The sequence below is a fragment of the Montipora foliosa genome, chromosome 5, assembly GCF_036669935.1.
Source record: "Montipora foliosa isolate CH-2021 chromosome 5, ASM3666993v2, whole genome shotgun sequence".
NCBI classification, from domain to species: Eukaryota; Metazoa; Cnidaria; class Anthozoa; order Scleractinia; family Acroporidae; genus Montipora; species Montipora foliosa.
The window spans coordinates 10,347,525-10,364,061 of NC_090873.1; the positions used below are offsets into that span (position 1 = coordinate 10,347,525).

General features: G+C 39.5%; 1 protein-coding gene across 3 annotated transcripts in view; it reads right to left on the reverse strand.

Annotated features, from left to right (window-relative positions):
* Window positions 1-15,080, reverse strand: part of LOC138003586 (uncharacterized) — a 55,248-nt gene extending 40,168 nt beyond the window's left edge. For 2 of the 3 annotated variants that reach the window (XM_068849717.1, XM_068849716.1), the window contains exons 1-7: window positions 14,877-15,080; window positions 11,236-12,980; window positions 7,260-8,884; window positions 5,884-5,929; window positions 5,047-5,311; window positions 3,502-3,661; window positions 2,590-2,896 (exon numbers count right to left, since the gene is read on the reverse strand). In XM_068849717.1, the coding sequence (XP_068705818.1) occupies window positions 2,590-2,896; window positions 3,502-3,661; window positions 5,047-5,311; window positions 5,884-5,929; window positions 7,260-8,884; window positions 11,236-12,913 (4,081 nt within the window). In that variant the 5' untranslated portion in view covers window positions 12,914-12,980; window positions 14,877-15,080. The remainder of the gene's footprint in view (window positions 1-2,589; window positions 2,897-3,501; window positions 3,662-5,046; window positions 5,312-5,883; window positions 5,930-7,259; window positions 8,885-11,235; window positions 12,981-14,876) is intronic. The other variant, XM_068849718.1, reaches the window with a different exon arrangement.
* Window positions 15,081-16,537: the final 1,457 nt, after the last annotated feature.

Genomic DNA, 16,537 nt, shown 5'->3' on the forward strand with positions numbered 1-16,537 from the left:
TGGGCCCCCTGTGCTTCCACTAGCAGCGAACATTTACACGAGAAGGAACCAGATAAGGGACAATATCTTTTGGATAACAACCACCGATCTCTCTAAACTTCGTACAGAGGTAAACTAGAAATGTCGAAGGCGCAACTCAACCGATTATTAAAATTTGAACAAATGTACGAGCGGCCTGGTGAGAGGTTAAAGTACGGGGGGAAATCTCATTTGTCGTCCGCCATGCGGGAAATAAGTGAGCATGCTCAGTGGTTTTTGGGACCTGTCAGTGTAAAGTGTAAACAAACGCTGGTAAACCTCATGGTTTACCATTAGTTTTTGCCTTTTCTCGCATTCCTTATTCGTATTTCTCAGTTGAAAATCAGTTTGTAGAAGACGTTACTTATGATTGAAAGGAATTTTCAAGAACAGCTTCAATACCATCGTGAAATTCAGCCTTTTCACAACGGTTAATAACATGTAATAAATTAAGATTGTCAACAGACCAACTTCTATTTTGACAACGGTAAACCGTTGTGACCTTTACCGCACGTGAGTCGACTAAGGCTAAACATGCACAGTACATAGACACTGATTCCCTTATGACAAACAGTGCTTGGGCATAAATCCTACATTTGTAGGTACCACTAACGACTTTTACATGAAATTCTGTAGTGCATCTGTTTCCAAAGGATAATTTTGTAAATGTAAATTGTATTATATTTCTCTGAAAAAATACAGCTACATATTTAATATTTTAGTCTCTGTCCCTGTGTTTCTAGTATGAGTTGTATACACCTGTCCATGGATTCCATTCAATTGTTTATTTTGGCTGCTGGAAACCGAACAATTGTATTTTTCACTCTTTTTTTGAACTGCGTGAAACTCTCACGCTCTAATTGTTCCTCAATAGCGCTGTCAAGCAAGTCGTCAGTCACTGATTTAAACATGTTCTCTACTGACTGGATTTAGATCAGGATTGCGTGGCGGTATCTTAAGCAATTGTGCGCTCACTCGTTGCAAAGCAGTGCTGGCTTTGGTGATTGTCTTAAATGAAGAGTCTTGTATTTTCTTTCTTTGATTCCACAAACACTTGCAAAGAAGTGTTATCAACGAAAGACACAAAATAATTTCCCGTCATATGCTCATACTCGAGGCATAAAATAACTCCTACATTACCCTATGAAATAATCGCCCCTAAACACTTGACTACCTTTCCTCTAGATCCAACTTTACTCCCTGTCGCTGTGCAATACTGGTTGAGACCTTCTGATTTTTTTCGGTAGATCTTTCCAGTAGGAGCTCGTGCTTTGTCAAGCAGGTTGGTCTTGTGCGCAAAAGCACTTGAGGTGCCCCTGACTCCTTGTCATACTGTTCTCTCACGTTTTTGGCAAATGCAACGCGTAAGCTCTTCTCATTGTTAGTAAGCAGCCCTTTTTTTCCCGGGCCGTAGTACCCTTTGCTATTTAAGAATCTTCCCACGGTGCGAACTCACACATTACTTTCACAGGTATTTGCCTCATTCATGAGTCGCTTGGCGGTATCTTCCTCAGCTTGAATAGAGTCCTTTTAAGGAGTCTCTCTTCTTTGGATGACAACTTCCTTGGCCTTCCTCTTCTTTCGTGGATGACATTTGCGTGAGTTCGCGAATGCGTTGAACGACTGTAAAAATATTTTAACACTTGCGTTACTGCAGATCAGTCGACTTTTGCGGCAATTTCTCGTAGAGAATACCTTTTTTCCATCTCCAAGAATCTGATGAGTGCTCGTTCTTCCGCCGATGTTTTCCTATTGTACACCATACTTGCTTTTTTCACTGAAATGTGTGACTGATCACACTTAACCTTCATGTCTGAGTAAAAACAAAAACCTCTCCTATGCGTGACTATTGTGGCCAGGTTGTATTCATGTAATTTTTAAAGGCATTTCTATTTATTTCTGCCGAAATTTACAAATGTAATATTTTTCCTATCTTGCGTCAAACAAAAGTTACAGCAAGATTTTTCCAGCTATCACAGTCTCTCTGGGCTATTCACGGAAACTACCGGTACTTAACAATAAATGACACGGTCTGATATTAACCAGATGGCTTTTTGCAACGCACACAATCTTCGACAAAAACCTTGAAACACTTTCAACATTCTCGCACCGTATTCGTCCCCCTCCCTTTTTCAATGTTGTTGCAGCCAGTCAAACAGTAAAATGTCATCTCAACACTGTGCAGGGGAAGGGGGTGTTTCAAGGATTTTTGGCGAGGATTGTAGGTCGCTCACCCAGCTTCAAGAGCCTTAGGTCGTTTATCAAGGTTCTTCATGAACTATGTTTCTCGCTGGTCAGCGGGCTCTACCGCAAAGTCAAGTGTCTCAGATTTCAAATGCAACTACTGATGTTGAAGGTGCGTATGACTCTGATTTGTCAATTGTCCTCAGTCTTCCCCGTTACCAAGCGACAAATCTATCATCAATCTTTACAGGTGCGTTATACCTTCAAAATCAATAGTTTCATTTGAAATCTGAGGAGCATGACTTTGTAGAGCCCGCAGAATAGCGAAAAACATAGTCCATGAAGAACCTTGATAAACGATCTCTTTCTTTACGAAAACCTACGCACCTTCAAGAAGACGATATCTTATACCCTCCAGACCCTCACCGCCTTCCCCTAGGGCACTGACGATATTGTCAAAGCATCTTTCTTTGTACTCCTGAGGCAGCTTCGAAAGTTCCGCTAGAAAACTCTCCTTTGCTGCTCTTAAACCCATTTCTGATTTCAATTTCAGGTATTTATCGTAAATGTGCCCTCTTTTGATCTCCTGTAACACTCCTTCGCACGCAGTGAGGATGCCATACTTACCATCAAAAGGAATGTCATCAAATGTGGTATCAGAAAAAGGCAAACCAAAGAACTCCACAGGTGTTTCCTGACAAGAAAATATAAAATGCTTCAGTAAAATTGTCCGTTGAGCAAAGTTGTGCTCTGGGTGCCCCTTTGGCCACCTAAAAACGGTTCAATTCAACATCGACAATTAAAAGAACAAGTAGTGTCTAGGTAACCAGCGGAAAGAGCTAGATATGGTCGTGAGGACCGTGCCATTTACCAAAAATTAGGAACAAAGAAGAAAATGGGCAGAAGATAGGTCACGAGAGCTGCTACATCACTGTCTTGTTTTTGTCTCGGGTAGCGAGCCAATTACATTATACGGTAAGAGAGCTGCTACATTACCGTTCTTTTTAGGAACAGGTTTTTCCCGCAAACAGTATGATATTTCCCTTGACACTGCGGTAGCTTTGTTTTGATTGGCTTTTACAAAAGTGGGCGTGCTCGATCTCCCAAGGGAGGCGTTCTATAAATAAATATACTCGGGAAAGGGTTGACTCCTAGGCCAAGTATGGGAGATAGAGGTTTCTCTTGATGAGCTCCTGCTTTAGACTTGAAATTAAAGGGAAACTTCGCGTTGGATGTCACAATTGAGCGTGTATCTACTTTGGTGAATTTCTGGACACAATTGTCCAAGAGAGCGCTTACCTGATGATCCACAATGAGAGTAGGCAATTTTGAAAACAGTGGACACAACAAGTTCTTTTCCGTGGTTTCTTGAGTGCTGCGAAACTCCACTTTACAATACTCCTGGTGGCTGATCAAACGAACTTCCAGGTTGTTCCTGATTAAGGTGTCGCCGTCAAACCTATTTCCAAAGACAGCTTAGTTGTTGGATAACTTCTTGAACAGTTTAAAAAACCGGTTCTTGCAAATCCTTTCTGAACAACAGACATTTGAAGACTTTCTTGCCTTGTATAAAGCGATAAACCGCAGGACCTACACCACAGCGCTTGCGTAAAAGCACTTTGGGACGTTAAAAAGTCCACACCTCTCTCCAAAAGGAAAGGACAATGAGTTTCTGGAGTTGTGGTGTGATACACTGGTACTCAGTTGTAGGCATCGGCAGTTCAGATATGGGGAAAACCGGGGCGTTTACCATTTGCACGGAAAATTTGGAATGTAACGCTCGTAATGGTACAGGATTTTCCAGGTATGGCGTTTCGCCAAGCCCGACTCTCTCCCGGCTAGAAGAGATCAATAACAAACGGAAATGGCGGCTGCGTCTACAGTGTCGAAAGGCGGGAAAAGAGGAGTACGTGAACCGGGTCGAGTGGGAGTTTACAAATGGTACAGAATTTTTCCGGTCATTTCGGTTGGAACGGGTAAAGAGGTATACGTGTGAAGATTTCCATCTTTTTCGGAAAGTTTCTGGTGGAATGAGCTGTACCATTTGAATTTCCAACCGGAATTTTAGGTTTTTGTTGACAAATGGTAAACACTCCCGGGGTACCCGCGGAAAAACCTCTCTGAGCAGAGTACAGAACCAACAATCCCGGGAATCGCTCTCAGGCACACTGGCTGAAGGCGAGTGCTCTGCTCACCATTGCGCCAGCCCTGCTGTTGTTGATTAATGGGACGATATTTCAACGAAATTGCTGGTTTACATATATTGAGTTCTTCCTAGCGTAACAACCACCTTCTACAGTCAACTCTCTCTTAACGGACACCGCTGTAAGACGGACACCTCTATAAGACGGACAACGGACACTTTGAAGTCGTTAACGGACACTTGTGAGGTGCTGAATGTGACCGCAAATTACGATTTAGGGACTCTTTTTAACACCAGACGTTTAATTGACAGCTTTTATCTTGTCGCCGGAATACATACAGTACAAGTTAAAATTAAATCAGTCATTGTCCCATTCAAAAAATAACTTGGAGGTGACGACCGAATTGTATTGTAACCTAAAATAGGTAGGTTTCGTTCAAGCAAATAACTTAAAACAAACTTTAAACAGACGCGTATTCACTGTGCACGGGTTTAGCATTATTATCTTAAATTTCCTGAGGTCATGCTACGTCGACTCTCTATAAGCCGGACACCTCTCTAAGACGGACACCTGAGGCCGGTCCCGATGGTCCCCGTCTTAGAGAGAGTTGACTGTATAGTAAACGGTGGAGCATTGCGATTGCGTTATTTTTAATGGCATATCACAATCCGTAATTCCAAATTCCAAAGACCGAATTTACCTGCATATAACTTTGCTATCCTCATTCGAGGCACGAAAGGAACTCGGGTATTCATTTTCATTTTCATTTTCATTTTCGTCATTTTCATCCTTAGATGAAATCTCGATTTCCTCTTCAGAAGTCATATCGACCTCTTTGTCCTCCTCAGATTCTTTTGAGGTTACTTCTATCTCTTGGTCCTCTTCTTCCGATACGGATTTGCTTTCTTCTTCTTCGTCTCCACTGACAATCCCTTGTGTCGAGGTGGCTTCGTTCAATAAGGGCGCTTGGGGTTATAACATAAACGAAAAGAAGGTTAAAAGATTGTGAAAGATTATAACCAATCAAGAACGACTAATTGGCCATTTCACACTGAGTTTAATGCTGATAGTCACTTGGCCTTTTTATAAAGGCGAGGATGGAGTCGACCTTGTTTTCACACATACCACTGCTCTTCCGAAATCTTTTGTCTTAGATATGTGAATGCCAAAAAGCCCTTGCACCAAGAGATGATTATGCGCATTCATCAGTAATACCAAATGCCTGCAAAACCCAGATCACTGTTTTCAAGCCACATGAACACAACTACACTTAAAAGCCACGATAATTCACAGGCAGACTATTTATAAATATAAGCTATAACGGCATACTTTCTTCCTAAGGCAATCAGTGGGCAACCTATTCATACATGTGTAATGTGGAATTATCTTTGTGGTAGTTTTCACGTAGGTCAAAATGACCTTAAGTAAGTGCCCTCCCATGTAACAAAGACACCCAAAAAACCTATCAACGTCCTCTCCGCCTTTTACGTAAAACATATTGTTACCAAGAAGAAAGGATTCCAAAATGCAACGGTACCTTTGGATCCCAAGGTGGCTGGTTTGTCTCCAGTGTTGATGAACCTCTGTTAAAAGGAAGAATATATGTGTGAACATGAGATGTAGAAATGGGAAATGTTTGGCGACCAAACATGATGTTGAAGTGACTGGCCAGACGGTTAAAACACGTTTAATCTAACTCAGATCAAACTCCACAAGCAAAGAACTATGGGTCACAAATACGTAAACAACACGAGGATACAAGCAGCTGAGCAAGCGTGGTACGCATGCGCACGACAAACTTGTTTGATACGGCTGTCCAAACGAACAAAACGTCGAGAACAAAAGAAATGTTTTAAGTTGTTCAATCGAATGTTTGATGGCCTTGAAATTTTATCAAACACGACCAACCACGATCAAACAGCAACAAACAAGACGGCAAAACCGTAAAATGTTTGGTCACCAAACAGTGTTTGGTCGCCAAAAATTTCTCGTTTTGGACAAGGATAAAAAGAAACTTTCCACGCATTTTTCGTGGTATCAAAACATTAACAATCACGCCTCATCGTTAAAGTGCTACTATGATGAAAATATCGCCTCCTTTTTTCTTCAGTTTTTGAAAGTGTTTGCTTAACGCCTTATTGGAAAAACGTTGAGCTTGATCTTTATCTAAAGGCTCTTTACTTCGAGTGTAAGTTCTGAATTTCGCGGTGCGCGATTACCCACGCTCAAAACTGACCATTTGGACCTCAAAGGGCTGGATCTAAGGGAAAATGGCGTCGTTTACTCACTGGCTTAATAAAATCAAAGCGTGTAAATGCAGCTTATTGTACATGCAAACCACGAGTTTAACACTCTGAAAGAGCGAAACCCCCTTGCTGCATATTAATTCAGCCGCGTACACACGCATTGCACATTCTAAAACTGGTGAGTCTTTGGCGTCACTTTCTGCTCGATCCAGTTCGATCAGGGTTTTCTGATAAACATTGGTTGTCATAGTGCTTAACCTTGGTTTACTTTCCCTGCTTCGAAAAATTGGCCCAGGAATAGATATCTGCACCAAAAAATCATACATTTAGGTTAGGCTAAGGTTCGGTAGGATGATTCCCATTAAAGAAGTGTCCAAATAAACAAAAACTAGGAAAGGCTACAAATTTTAAGACTAATAATACGTGGCCAGTATAATACAGAATAAAACTATCAAATATAAACTTACACCGACATAAAAACGAAGACCACTAAAGCGTTACTTATACGAGGGAATATAGCATGGTATGACCCAATTACGTTTTAATGCATTCCTTAAATGAATTTAATTTAAACGATGCTTCGTTTGGGGGTTGACAAAAACATTTACCATACATTCTCGGTAGGCTTCAAATTCATTGACCCCTTATCACTAGAAAGCTAACTAACCTGCAAGGTATCTTGATAGAGATGTATTCTTTCATAATCTCCTACCGATGAAGCCAAAGCTTTGACTTCACGAAGAAAAGTCTCCGTCGTCTGTTTGTCCATTTCTTCGCACTTCCCCGTCCACAGTTCTTCATAAAATATTAAGGCTTCCTCTCCGTACTTTCTGTAAAGCTCATTTTCGTTGAGGTCTAAGCACAGTTGAAGGATACCCCTTATTGTTCTTTCTCTGGCCAATGAGCTCATAGTCTGCGTTGTTTCCTCCATGCCTTCCTTTTGTTCCCACTGTGCTCGCCAGGACGACAAAAGGGTTTTTCGGAAATCGGTGATACTCTTTCTTTCATCTAAGTCTTCATACAGTTGTTCTACTTTACTTCTGAGTGTTTCTTTCTCATTTCCTTCCTCACCGACAAAGTTTGCCTTGAAAAGAACTTTCCTGTTCAAATTTAACTTGAGTCTGGTGTGCTTTAAACGACTCTCGTGCATGTCAAGTCGAATGCAGAGGTTAAGAATCTTGTCCAAGAGCTCCACTCTTTCGTTTATCTTTTCGTTGAGCTCTTGATTATCCGTTGCCGCATCGAAAGTTGTGTAAAAGTCTTTTTCGGTTTCACCCAGGAATCCATCATAAAACCACAATTCCTCTTTTTCATACTCATGCTTTACATCTCTCAAAAGCTCCAATACAGTGTCAATGATGACTCTGTTCTGCTCAGTAAAGCCAAAGCGGGAGCCCTCCCTCTCCTCTTTCCAGAAACGCTGACAAAACGTCAACGCCTCCTTCTTAAACTCCGTCTTCTGACTATCATCCGCCATCAAATAAATGATAGTATCAATAAGCATTTTCCAAACCTTGCTATGGTTCCCCGGTTTCAGTGATTTCTCCATTTCCCATGCATTCCGGAACAAACTTAACGCTTTTTCAGGCTCATGTAGGTTTGCCTGAATAACGCCTTGCTGGAAAATGCTTCGCACTGTATCCGGATGATCTCCAAGACGTCTCCTTCGTATTTCAAAGGCCTTGTCAGCTGGTTTCTTCGCTTCCTCGAATTTTCCTTGAAATTGATAAGCACTTGCAAGATTCCTGCAAAAATCGGCTTCGTCCTCATTACCTGACATTTCCTGCACTTCTAAAAGCCTGATTGCCTCTTTGTAGTATTCAACGGCCTTCTCGTAATTTCCTTGGCCCTCGTAAATGGTGCCTATTTGATTTTTGAGAACCGGCAAGTGATAATGATACTCACCACCGTTCACTACTTTCTCTGTCATCTTTAGAGCCTTGGTGTAAAACTCAAGGGCTTTGGTGAGATCCTCGAGGCCGTAATAGCAGTTACCCATCGAGTTATAGCACCTGACAAGAATGTCATCAACTTGTAGCGGCTTTTCCATGAGGTCTGAGCATGACTGTAAGCCCTGGAGTGCTTTCTTGAAATCAGATTTCGTATGATAGATTTCGCCCTCGAAATACGAGTACAAGCCTTGGGTCAGCCTGAAATTCTCCGCAGTTGTATCTTGGACTTTAACAAGAGAATCAGCTGCTTGCTCCAACACTTTGACAGCCTCACTAGGCCCGTCTTGGTCCAGGACATACAAGGATTCCCAACACTTTAAATGAGCACGAAAGAGTGAGCCTGGAGTGGAGAAGCAAAGAGTCATACAAACATCACATAAAAGATTCAAGGAAATCACCTTTGGACAACAAAATGCTGGTTAAAAACATCGATAAGGGAACGATAGTTGTCCAGTAAGAAAAAAAATATATGTCCATTGACACAGACTGATAAATGACCCTAGCAGTTCTTTCAAGATATGGTCGGTGGTGACAATCACTGAAACCTTATCAAAACCCCAACCAAGTTACCTCACTTATATGTCCAGAAATGAATACCCACTTTTGATATCTAACACAAAGTGTCCCGTTCAATTTAAGCACTTTGCCACCGGTTTCTCACAATAAGAGAAGTGCTAGTGATTTCAGATGATTATCAGCGTTTGGGAGTCACTTTCAGCCGTTAATTGTCTGTATTCCAAGACACGAGTGATGATAAAATCGGAGAGAAGAACAAGGGAACACTTAATGATGATTATCAAGACCGGCTTGCATTTAATTACGTGTATTTCTGGAAATAACTGTTTTACCTCGCTCTTAAAATCAAAATTCGAATGGGTATTCTACATTCATTTGAAAGGGGCAATTAAAGCATACAGTACTTCTTTTATGCATGCATGGACTACTAAGATACATGAATTTTGGATTCAGTGTTAATGATTTCTTTTTAAGAAAATGAAACGATTTAACTCTGTAATGTCCTTTCTGAACTACATTCCCACAAAATTTTAAAAATTACTTGAAAAACACACTTTATCTGGGATCATGGATCTGTGTTACATTATTAATAAGCAGTTCCTTTTGTCGAAAACACACTATAATTTGTCGAACAAACCCTATCCATTTTATTATTTTCATTAAATTATTTTTTAAGCCAAAAACAATTATTCAAATCGATTGAAAATGTCGTAAAAGCCAACGTGTGCCTTTTATCCCTAGCGCCTAAACACCATTACATGTATGATGACATTGTAGAAAAACCCCATTTTCCTTTATGTCTGCTTTACAGTGAATACAAAGAAGTAAAAAAATTCAACTGGTTTGCCACTTTCCAAATTCAGTAATTAATAATAATAATAATATTATTATTATTATTATTATTATTATTATTATTATTATTATTATTATTATTATTATTATTATTATTCCAAGAGGCGCGTAGTGCTTAGCTGGCTATAATAACCTCATATCCAACAAACGCGAGTGAAATAATTGTTTTATCAAAAACGCCCAAAAATTATGGATAAATCTTCCCTACTTCAGTAACTGATACTGTGGAGCATGGAATAATATCTCAAATACCATGATGGCTAAAGCCAATCAAAACGCAACAAATGCATTATCCAATGAACTATGGTAGTTAAAAAAAAAAGGTACTAGTATATCCCAAGGATAGTAAACTACTACGGATAATTTGTTGTTTACCAGTCCGTAACAGAACATTTAGAGTTTAAGCTTACAATGCACCTATTAAATAGTAGTGATCTTCGCTTTCAATATTCAAAAGACGTACTATACAAATTCCACTTGAAACTGAAAATTGAAATGGAGTTCTGGGTTGTCTAAAGAACTAGCTTGAGAATTCGTGTAATCAAATTCAATTGGACAATTGAGCTTCATATTCGAATTGTGCACGCTGATGACGTCAGCTACCAAAGGCCTTCCAAAAAAAGATTTTCCTACGAGCGACTTCAGCAGTTTCATTTCACAAATTGGCCAAAACTTCCTCAAAATTTATAACATTATCAACAATGTAGTTTCTTTTCAATGTTGCGTAAAGGGAAATTCCCTTCACTACTCTTTAAAGCGTTGTTTATTCATTCCTATAAATATTCTGCCACGCTTCAGCCATCTCGTGTTCTATTGGTCAGAAAACTGACAGGTGAATTCATCCGTGCAACTTAGTTTTATTTTCTGAATACATTATTTTCTGTTTGATTGGCTAATTTAAAACAGGCCACAACCTTGCTTTGTGTTACTGAACTGAAATTTAACATTTAAACTACCACATTGAAAATGTGGCAAGCGTCCGTTCATCGTGATTTGAAGCAATTACGAAGTTTGAAGAGCACTTAGAAATTATCTTTCAAGCAGTACAAACTTCTCGTGTGCTTTGAATCTCGAGGAACGCAGGTAGCTAGACGCATGAACCAACTGTTAAATGTTAAGTAGTAGAAAAATGTATCAGAATGCAATATAAATGTTCTAATTAAGAGTTGTTAAGTTTTTTAGATTATGTTAGAGTTCTGCCTTCTGGTTGCTGCGCAGAACATTCTCGCCCAAAGCGCGATGGATTATGGTGAAAAAAGCAAGCAAAGCCAGTGTAGTGTATTTGTTTTAAATTCCGATTATTTTATATGATCTTTGTCTCACCTGCCTTTCCGTCATCACTGCACATTTTCGCCCATGATTTGAAAAGCTCGCATTTCTTTTCATTTGGCAGCAAGGCATTGACCACTGACACAATCATAGCATTGTCACGAAATTCACCAGATATGCTGAAAAACCCTGACTCCAAGGAAATGTTTATAGCAAACTCGTAGTTCGCACTGTCACTGGTAAACATCTTCAACGCTTTAAGATAGTCAGCATCTGCAAATCCTGCAATGTCTTTCAGTTTAGACATAAAAATCTCATAAAAGTACCCCTTTGCTTTGGTGTACGATTCAACGAAAAGTTCATCGTCCTTTATGCTATCTGCATACTTTTTCAACAGTGGATGAATGTCATACATCAATTCCTTTTCTTCTCTGTTCACAACGGAAATGATGGCACTGGTTTCTAGCCCCTCAAGCTGAGCCACAGTTTCTGCCACACTAATGCCAAGAACCTGTGCTGCTGTGGCGACAGAGAATGGGCCACAAAACAAAGAAAGTGAAACTGCTGATGCTTTCAGGCAGTCAGATGGTAGTGTGTTGAACATTTCATGGATCACAGATTTTTCACCATGACCAACTCCTTCCTCATAACCATAAGCTTTTTCTTTGGCATCTTGAAGTTCTTCATGCTTGGACTTCGGTGTGACCCCTTTCTCTTCAAAATCCCGGATAAATTTCTCAATTTCATTGATCATCTCGCTGGGACGTTTCCTTTCCTGTTTCAAAATTGCTGCTAACCCTTTCAAGAGAAGAGGTTTCCCATTGCAGACACTAAGCAACTTCTCTTTTTGCACCATGGTAATGTCAGTAGGCTCGTCAGAAAGAAGGATTTTTTCCGAAAAATTATCCCCAAGTGGTTTCAGTTCATAATCCTCCACCATGTTGGCCTCATTCAATGGCGTCCTTGACGTCAAAAGTATCCTTAAAGCTCCCCTCTGCCTGTCTTTATCATATCCTATAAGCTTTTCTAAGAACAGCATGAATGACATCTTTAAATTCCTACCTTCCTTTCCCTTCCCCAAAGTAAACTGTTCAACGTTGTCAAGATGAAAAAGCACAGGCAACCCCTCGCTTTCTTCAAAAGCTTTCTCCAAGACTTTTCCCACTACAAAACTCATGTCTACGTATCCAACACGCACAGTAAGGGTTAGCTTGTTCATGAGGCTAAAATATAGAGCTCTCATATCTTTTGCCTCTTTTAGATCGAAAATATAAGACTTTCCCCCACGCCATTTTGAGGAAATCTCTTGAGCAAGCGTTGTCTTTCCAACTCCTCCCGGGCCGTGCAAATTAACAACGGATGATTGTCCTGCTTCAAGTGTTGCTGTGATCCTCTTGAGATCGTCGTTCCTTCCATGTAATTGTTTCTCCGGATGCAGAACCGGATGAGAGGCTATGAAGCTTTCAATACTCTCCCTGATTTGCTTTTTGTTGCTCGATTTTGAAGCAACAAAATCTTTGATGAGTGTAAGTTTGCTATTCGACACATAACCAAGCTTTTGTAGACGTTTGAGACATGACAACAGATCTTCGTTTTGAAGCGAGTGAAATTGTTCTCCATAAATCCTCATTGACGACTTCACAACCTCCGCTGATTCTAGAGGAGAAAACATGGTGGAGATGTCTCGGAAGAGTTTCGTTAACTCGGAGGAACGAACAACGGTGGACGCCATATTTAAATTGGCTGCTGTACAACGCGAATATTGTCGCCCTTCGAGTCTTCCTTCCTTATTGCGTATGCTAGAAAGCAATTTTGATTGGTTAGTTTAAAAAGTATCAACGTGACCGGAAGTAAACAAGAGCAGAGGGATGGCGAAAAGCCCCACAGGGACTACGCCAAGAAAAATAGTGCTATCCACGTGATTAAAAAAAAAAGAGGATAAAATAAACAGCTCCTGTGAGCCAGTTCATGGATTAATTGGATTCCTAGGGTGGTGGGGGGGGGAGGGGGGGGAGGGGGGGGAAGAAGGGGAGGGAAGGAGTGGGTGGCAATGGGTTTCTACCTCGGTAGTAGCAGGGGGCATAGGATGTGGGCTGTGGGCTGTGGGCTTTGTTATGGCTTGTTGATAATGTATCTTGACATTGACTTAATGCTTTCCTTCTTTTCTTTGAACAACCAGTCTATCCAATGTTAAAGGGGCTATGTCATGCAAAATGATGTAATTTCGTGACATCTAAAATGCCCAAAAAGTAAAATCAAACATTGCAATAGGCACTTAAAACTGTTCAACAACATAAAAGAATACAGCAAAAGCAAAAAGAAGCATGGATGGACAAAGATGAACAAGACTGAATTTAAAGGAATTCGACATTACCATTTTCGAGTTTTGAACTCACGATTAACTAAAGATCTCCCTTAAACACCAAAAAATATGTGACATAGCCCCTTTAAGTACACCTCTTATAATGTAAACAATGTTATTACAAAGGAAAATTGATGAAAGCAGTAAATCCCCACTTTGGTTAGGTGTTTCCACCAATATGGCATAGCTCCTCCACTTGATACATAAACAACATACTGTGACAACTCACATTTCCTCAATACACTCTGACGTAGACTCTAAATGTGAGCCTTTCAATCTCTTTACATGGAAAATTGATGAAACAAATTCTATATTAAACACATTCAATTCCAACTTTATTTCCACAAAACTATTTCAGATTATAGATTTTCATACTTTTTCTGAATAATTTGCTACTTTCTTGTGAATGCTGTATTTCTTTAGAAATGTTTTCAATTAAAGTATATTATTATTATTACTATTATTATTATTATTATCATCATCATCATCATTATTATTATCATCAGACTTCATTCAAGACCACATTTATCAATTATTATTTCCATCAATAGAACAAAATGGTTGAGCACCGGGCTGTCACGCGGGAGGTCGTGAGTTCAAGCCCGGCCAGACCAACACTAAGGGTCTTTAAATAACTGAGGAGAAAGTGCTGCCTTTGTAACGCCATCTGCAAATGGTTAGACTTTCAAGTCTTCTCGGATAAGGACCATAAGCCGGAGGTCCCGCCTCACAACCCTTGGGTACAGTATATATAAAAATCTGTGGGACGTTAACGAACCCACACACTGTTCGAGAAGAGTAGGGCATGGATTTCCCGGTGTTGTGGTCTGACCTATGGATATAGGGGTTAGGTGTCAATTGGGATGAAAAGTTCTGTTCCTCTCCTCTGCAACTCCATGAATTGTGGCGAATAATAAGTAAATTAAAGTAAAGTAAAGTAAAATTGTAAACAAAACAATGATCTAACAAACCAGTAGGAAGGAAACAATCACATTACACACTCAGTCACATCCACCAGATGTCCATGTACATTATTTATTTACATAAACATATGAGAGGTACACTTCAAGAAAGCCAAAGCCAGGGGCTTAAATGAGTCCCTCCCAGTGGGTCCTTGTTCACTTTAAAGATGTGTTTGTGTTCCCTTGTTCCCAAAACTACTTTCATTTATTCAAACTTGTTCCCAGCTCTTTTATCCCTAAAAATGTTCCCTTGTTCCCTAAGATAGTTTGTCATTGTTCCCCTGTTCCCTGAAACCCCTGGGAGCAAGTATTAGACGGCTTCTGGCCAGGGAAAAAAACAGATTATTATATATAGAAAAGAAGAATTTTACCACAGTTGCTTCTAATCTCACAATCTGATTGGCCAAGTTGCTCTTGTCGAAAAGAGTCTAGACAGTACTGCTCACGTCATGCTCACGTCAATGTGTCACGCAATGCAATAGCCAATCAGGAATGCTCATTTTGGGAAATGAACCAGTCATAGTATAAGAAAGTTATGGACAACACTTGCTCTTTCTTTGTGTCACGATGCACGATGCTCTGAAATAAATATTTTGTTTTGCATTAAATATTGTGGAAAAAAACAAATTGAATGTGGTTCAACCATGATATTCATCATCACAATAGCCAAAATTTGTTGTGGACTATTTCGGCTGCGCCTCATGAGTACGCATCATTTTGACCACTGCAATGACAAATATTGTTGTCGATAAGAGTACAGGCAATGCTGAACTACATTCGCTTTGTTAATTTTCTGTATGTGTAGCTCATAAATACTAAGCAAAACACAAAACTCAATTCTAAACATGTAGTCCTATACTAAGATGATGGCAATAAATCAACTAACGGTAAACCGGGGACAATCCCAACAAAATATCTGACTTTAACTAGAAATACTCATTCTCTAAATTATAATTTAGGCTTATAAAATATAGCTTTTAATATACATTAAATTTAATTATCAAAGTATAAAATCTGGTATTTTAACAAGTAGCTCTCACACGACTTTGAAATTCTTGCGTTTTCAAAATGTTCATGACACGTTTGTTTTCAACCAAGGCGTCTGGGTGGGCAAATATAAGTTGGAACTTCGTAAGATTTTCCGGTGGCTCGAAGAGACAAACGAAACTTGTTCGCTATCTTCGGCGCCATCTAAAGCACCACGAATGTGCTATAAGAAAGTTTTCATCCCACTGTTCTCTTAACTTGTTCATGTGGTCTCTCATTAGTGCATTAAGAGGCGATATCACTAGTACTAATACAATAAACTGTCAAGATCACTTCCAGAAGCAGTTAAAGATGTATCATCTGCGTATAATATAGTAGAAAAAAATGTTGAGGTCTTTGGAAGGTCGTTAATAAAAATAATAAACAGCAAAGGTCCTAGAATCGATCCTTGAGGTACACCAGTAGAAATAAGACATGAATCAGAAGCAACTCCATTTACATACACCTGCTGTTTCCTGTTACTTAAGTAAGAATGAATCCAATTATATTCACTTTGTTGTAGGCCATAAAACTTAAGTTTATTTGATAATATTTGATGGTTCACTGTGTCAAAAGCTTTACTTAAGTCCAGGAATAAAGAAACCACATAATGGCCTTGATCAAGAGAGGAGGTTATTTCTTCAATAAGATCAATTAGACAGTCAGAAGTTGTGAGGCCTGGTCTGAATCCATATTGCTTTGGGGAAATCATTTTGTTATTCGTAAAGTAGAACATCAGCTGATTAAAAATACATTTCTCAAATATTTTACTTATGGAAGATAGAACTGATATAGGTCGATAATTATTACACATGAAACAAGAGCCTTGTTTAAAAAATTGGAACAACTTTTACAAGTTTCATACTATCAGGAAAGATGCCTTGATTGATAGAAAGATTAAGAATAAATGTTAAAGGACGGTATATTTGAAATGCTGCGGTTTGTAATAAAAGTGGATGAATCTTGTCACACCCGAATGACTTGTTTGTATCCAGATTTTCTAATA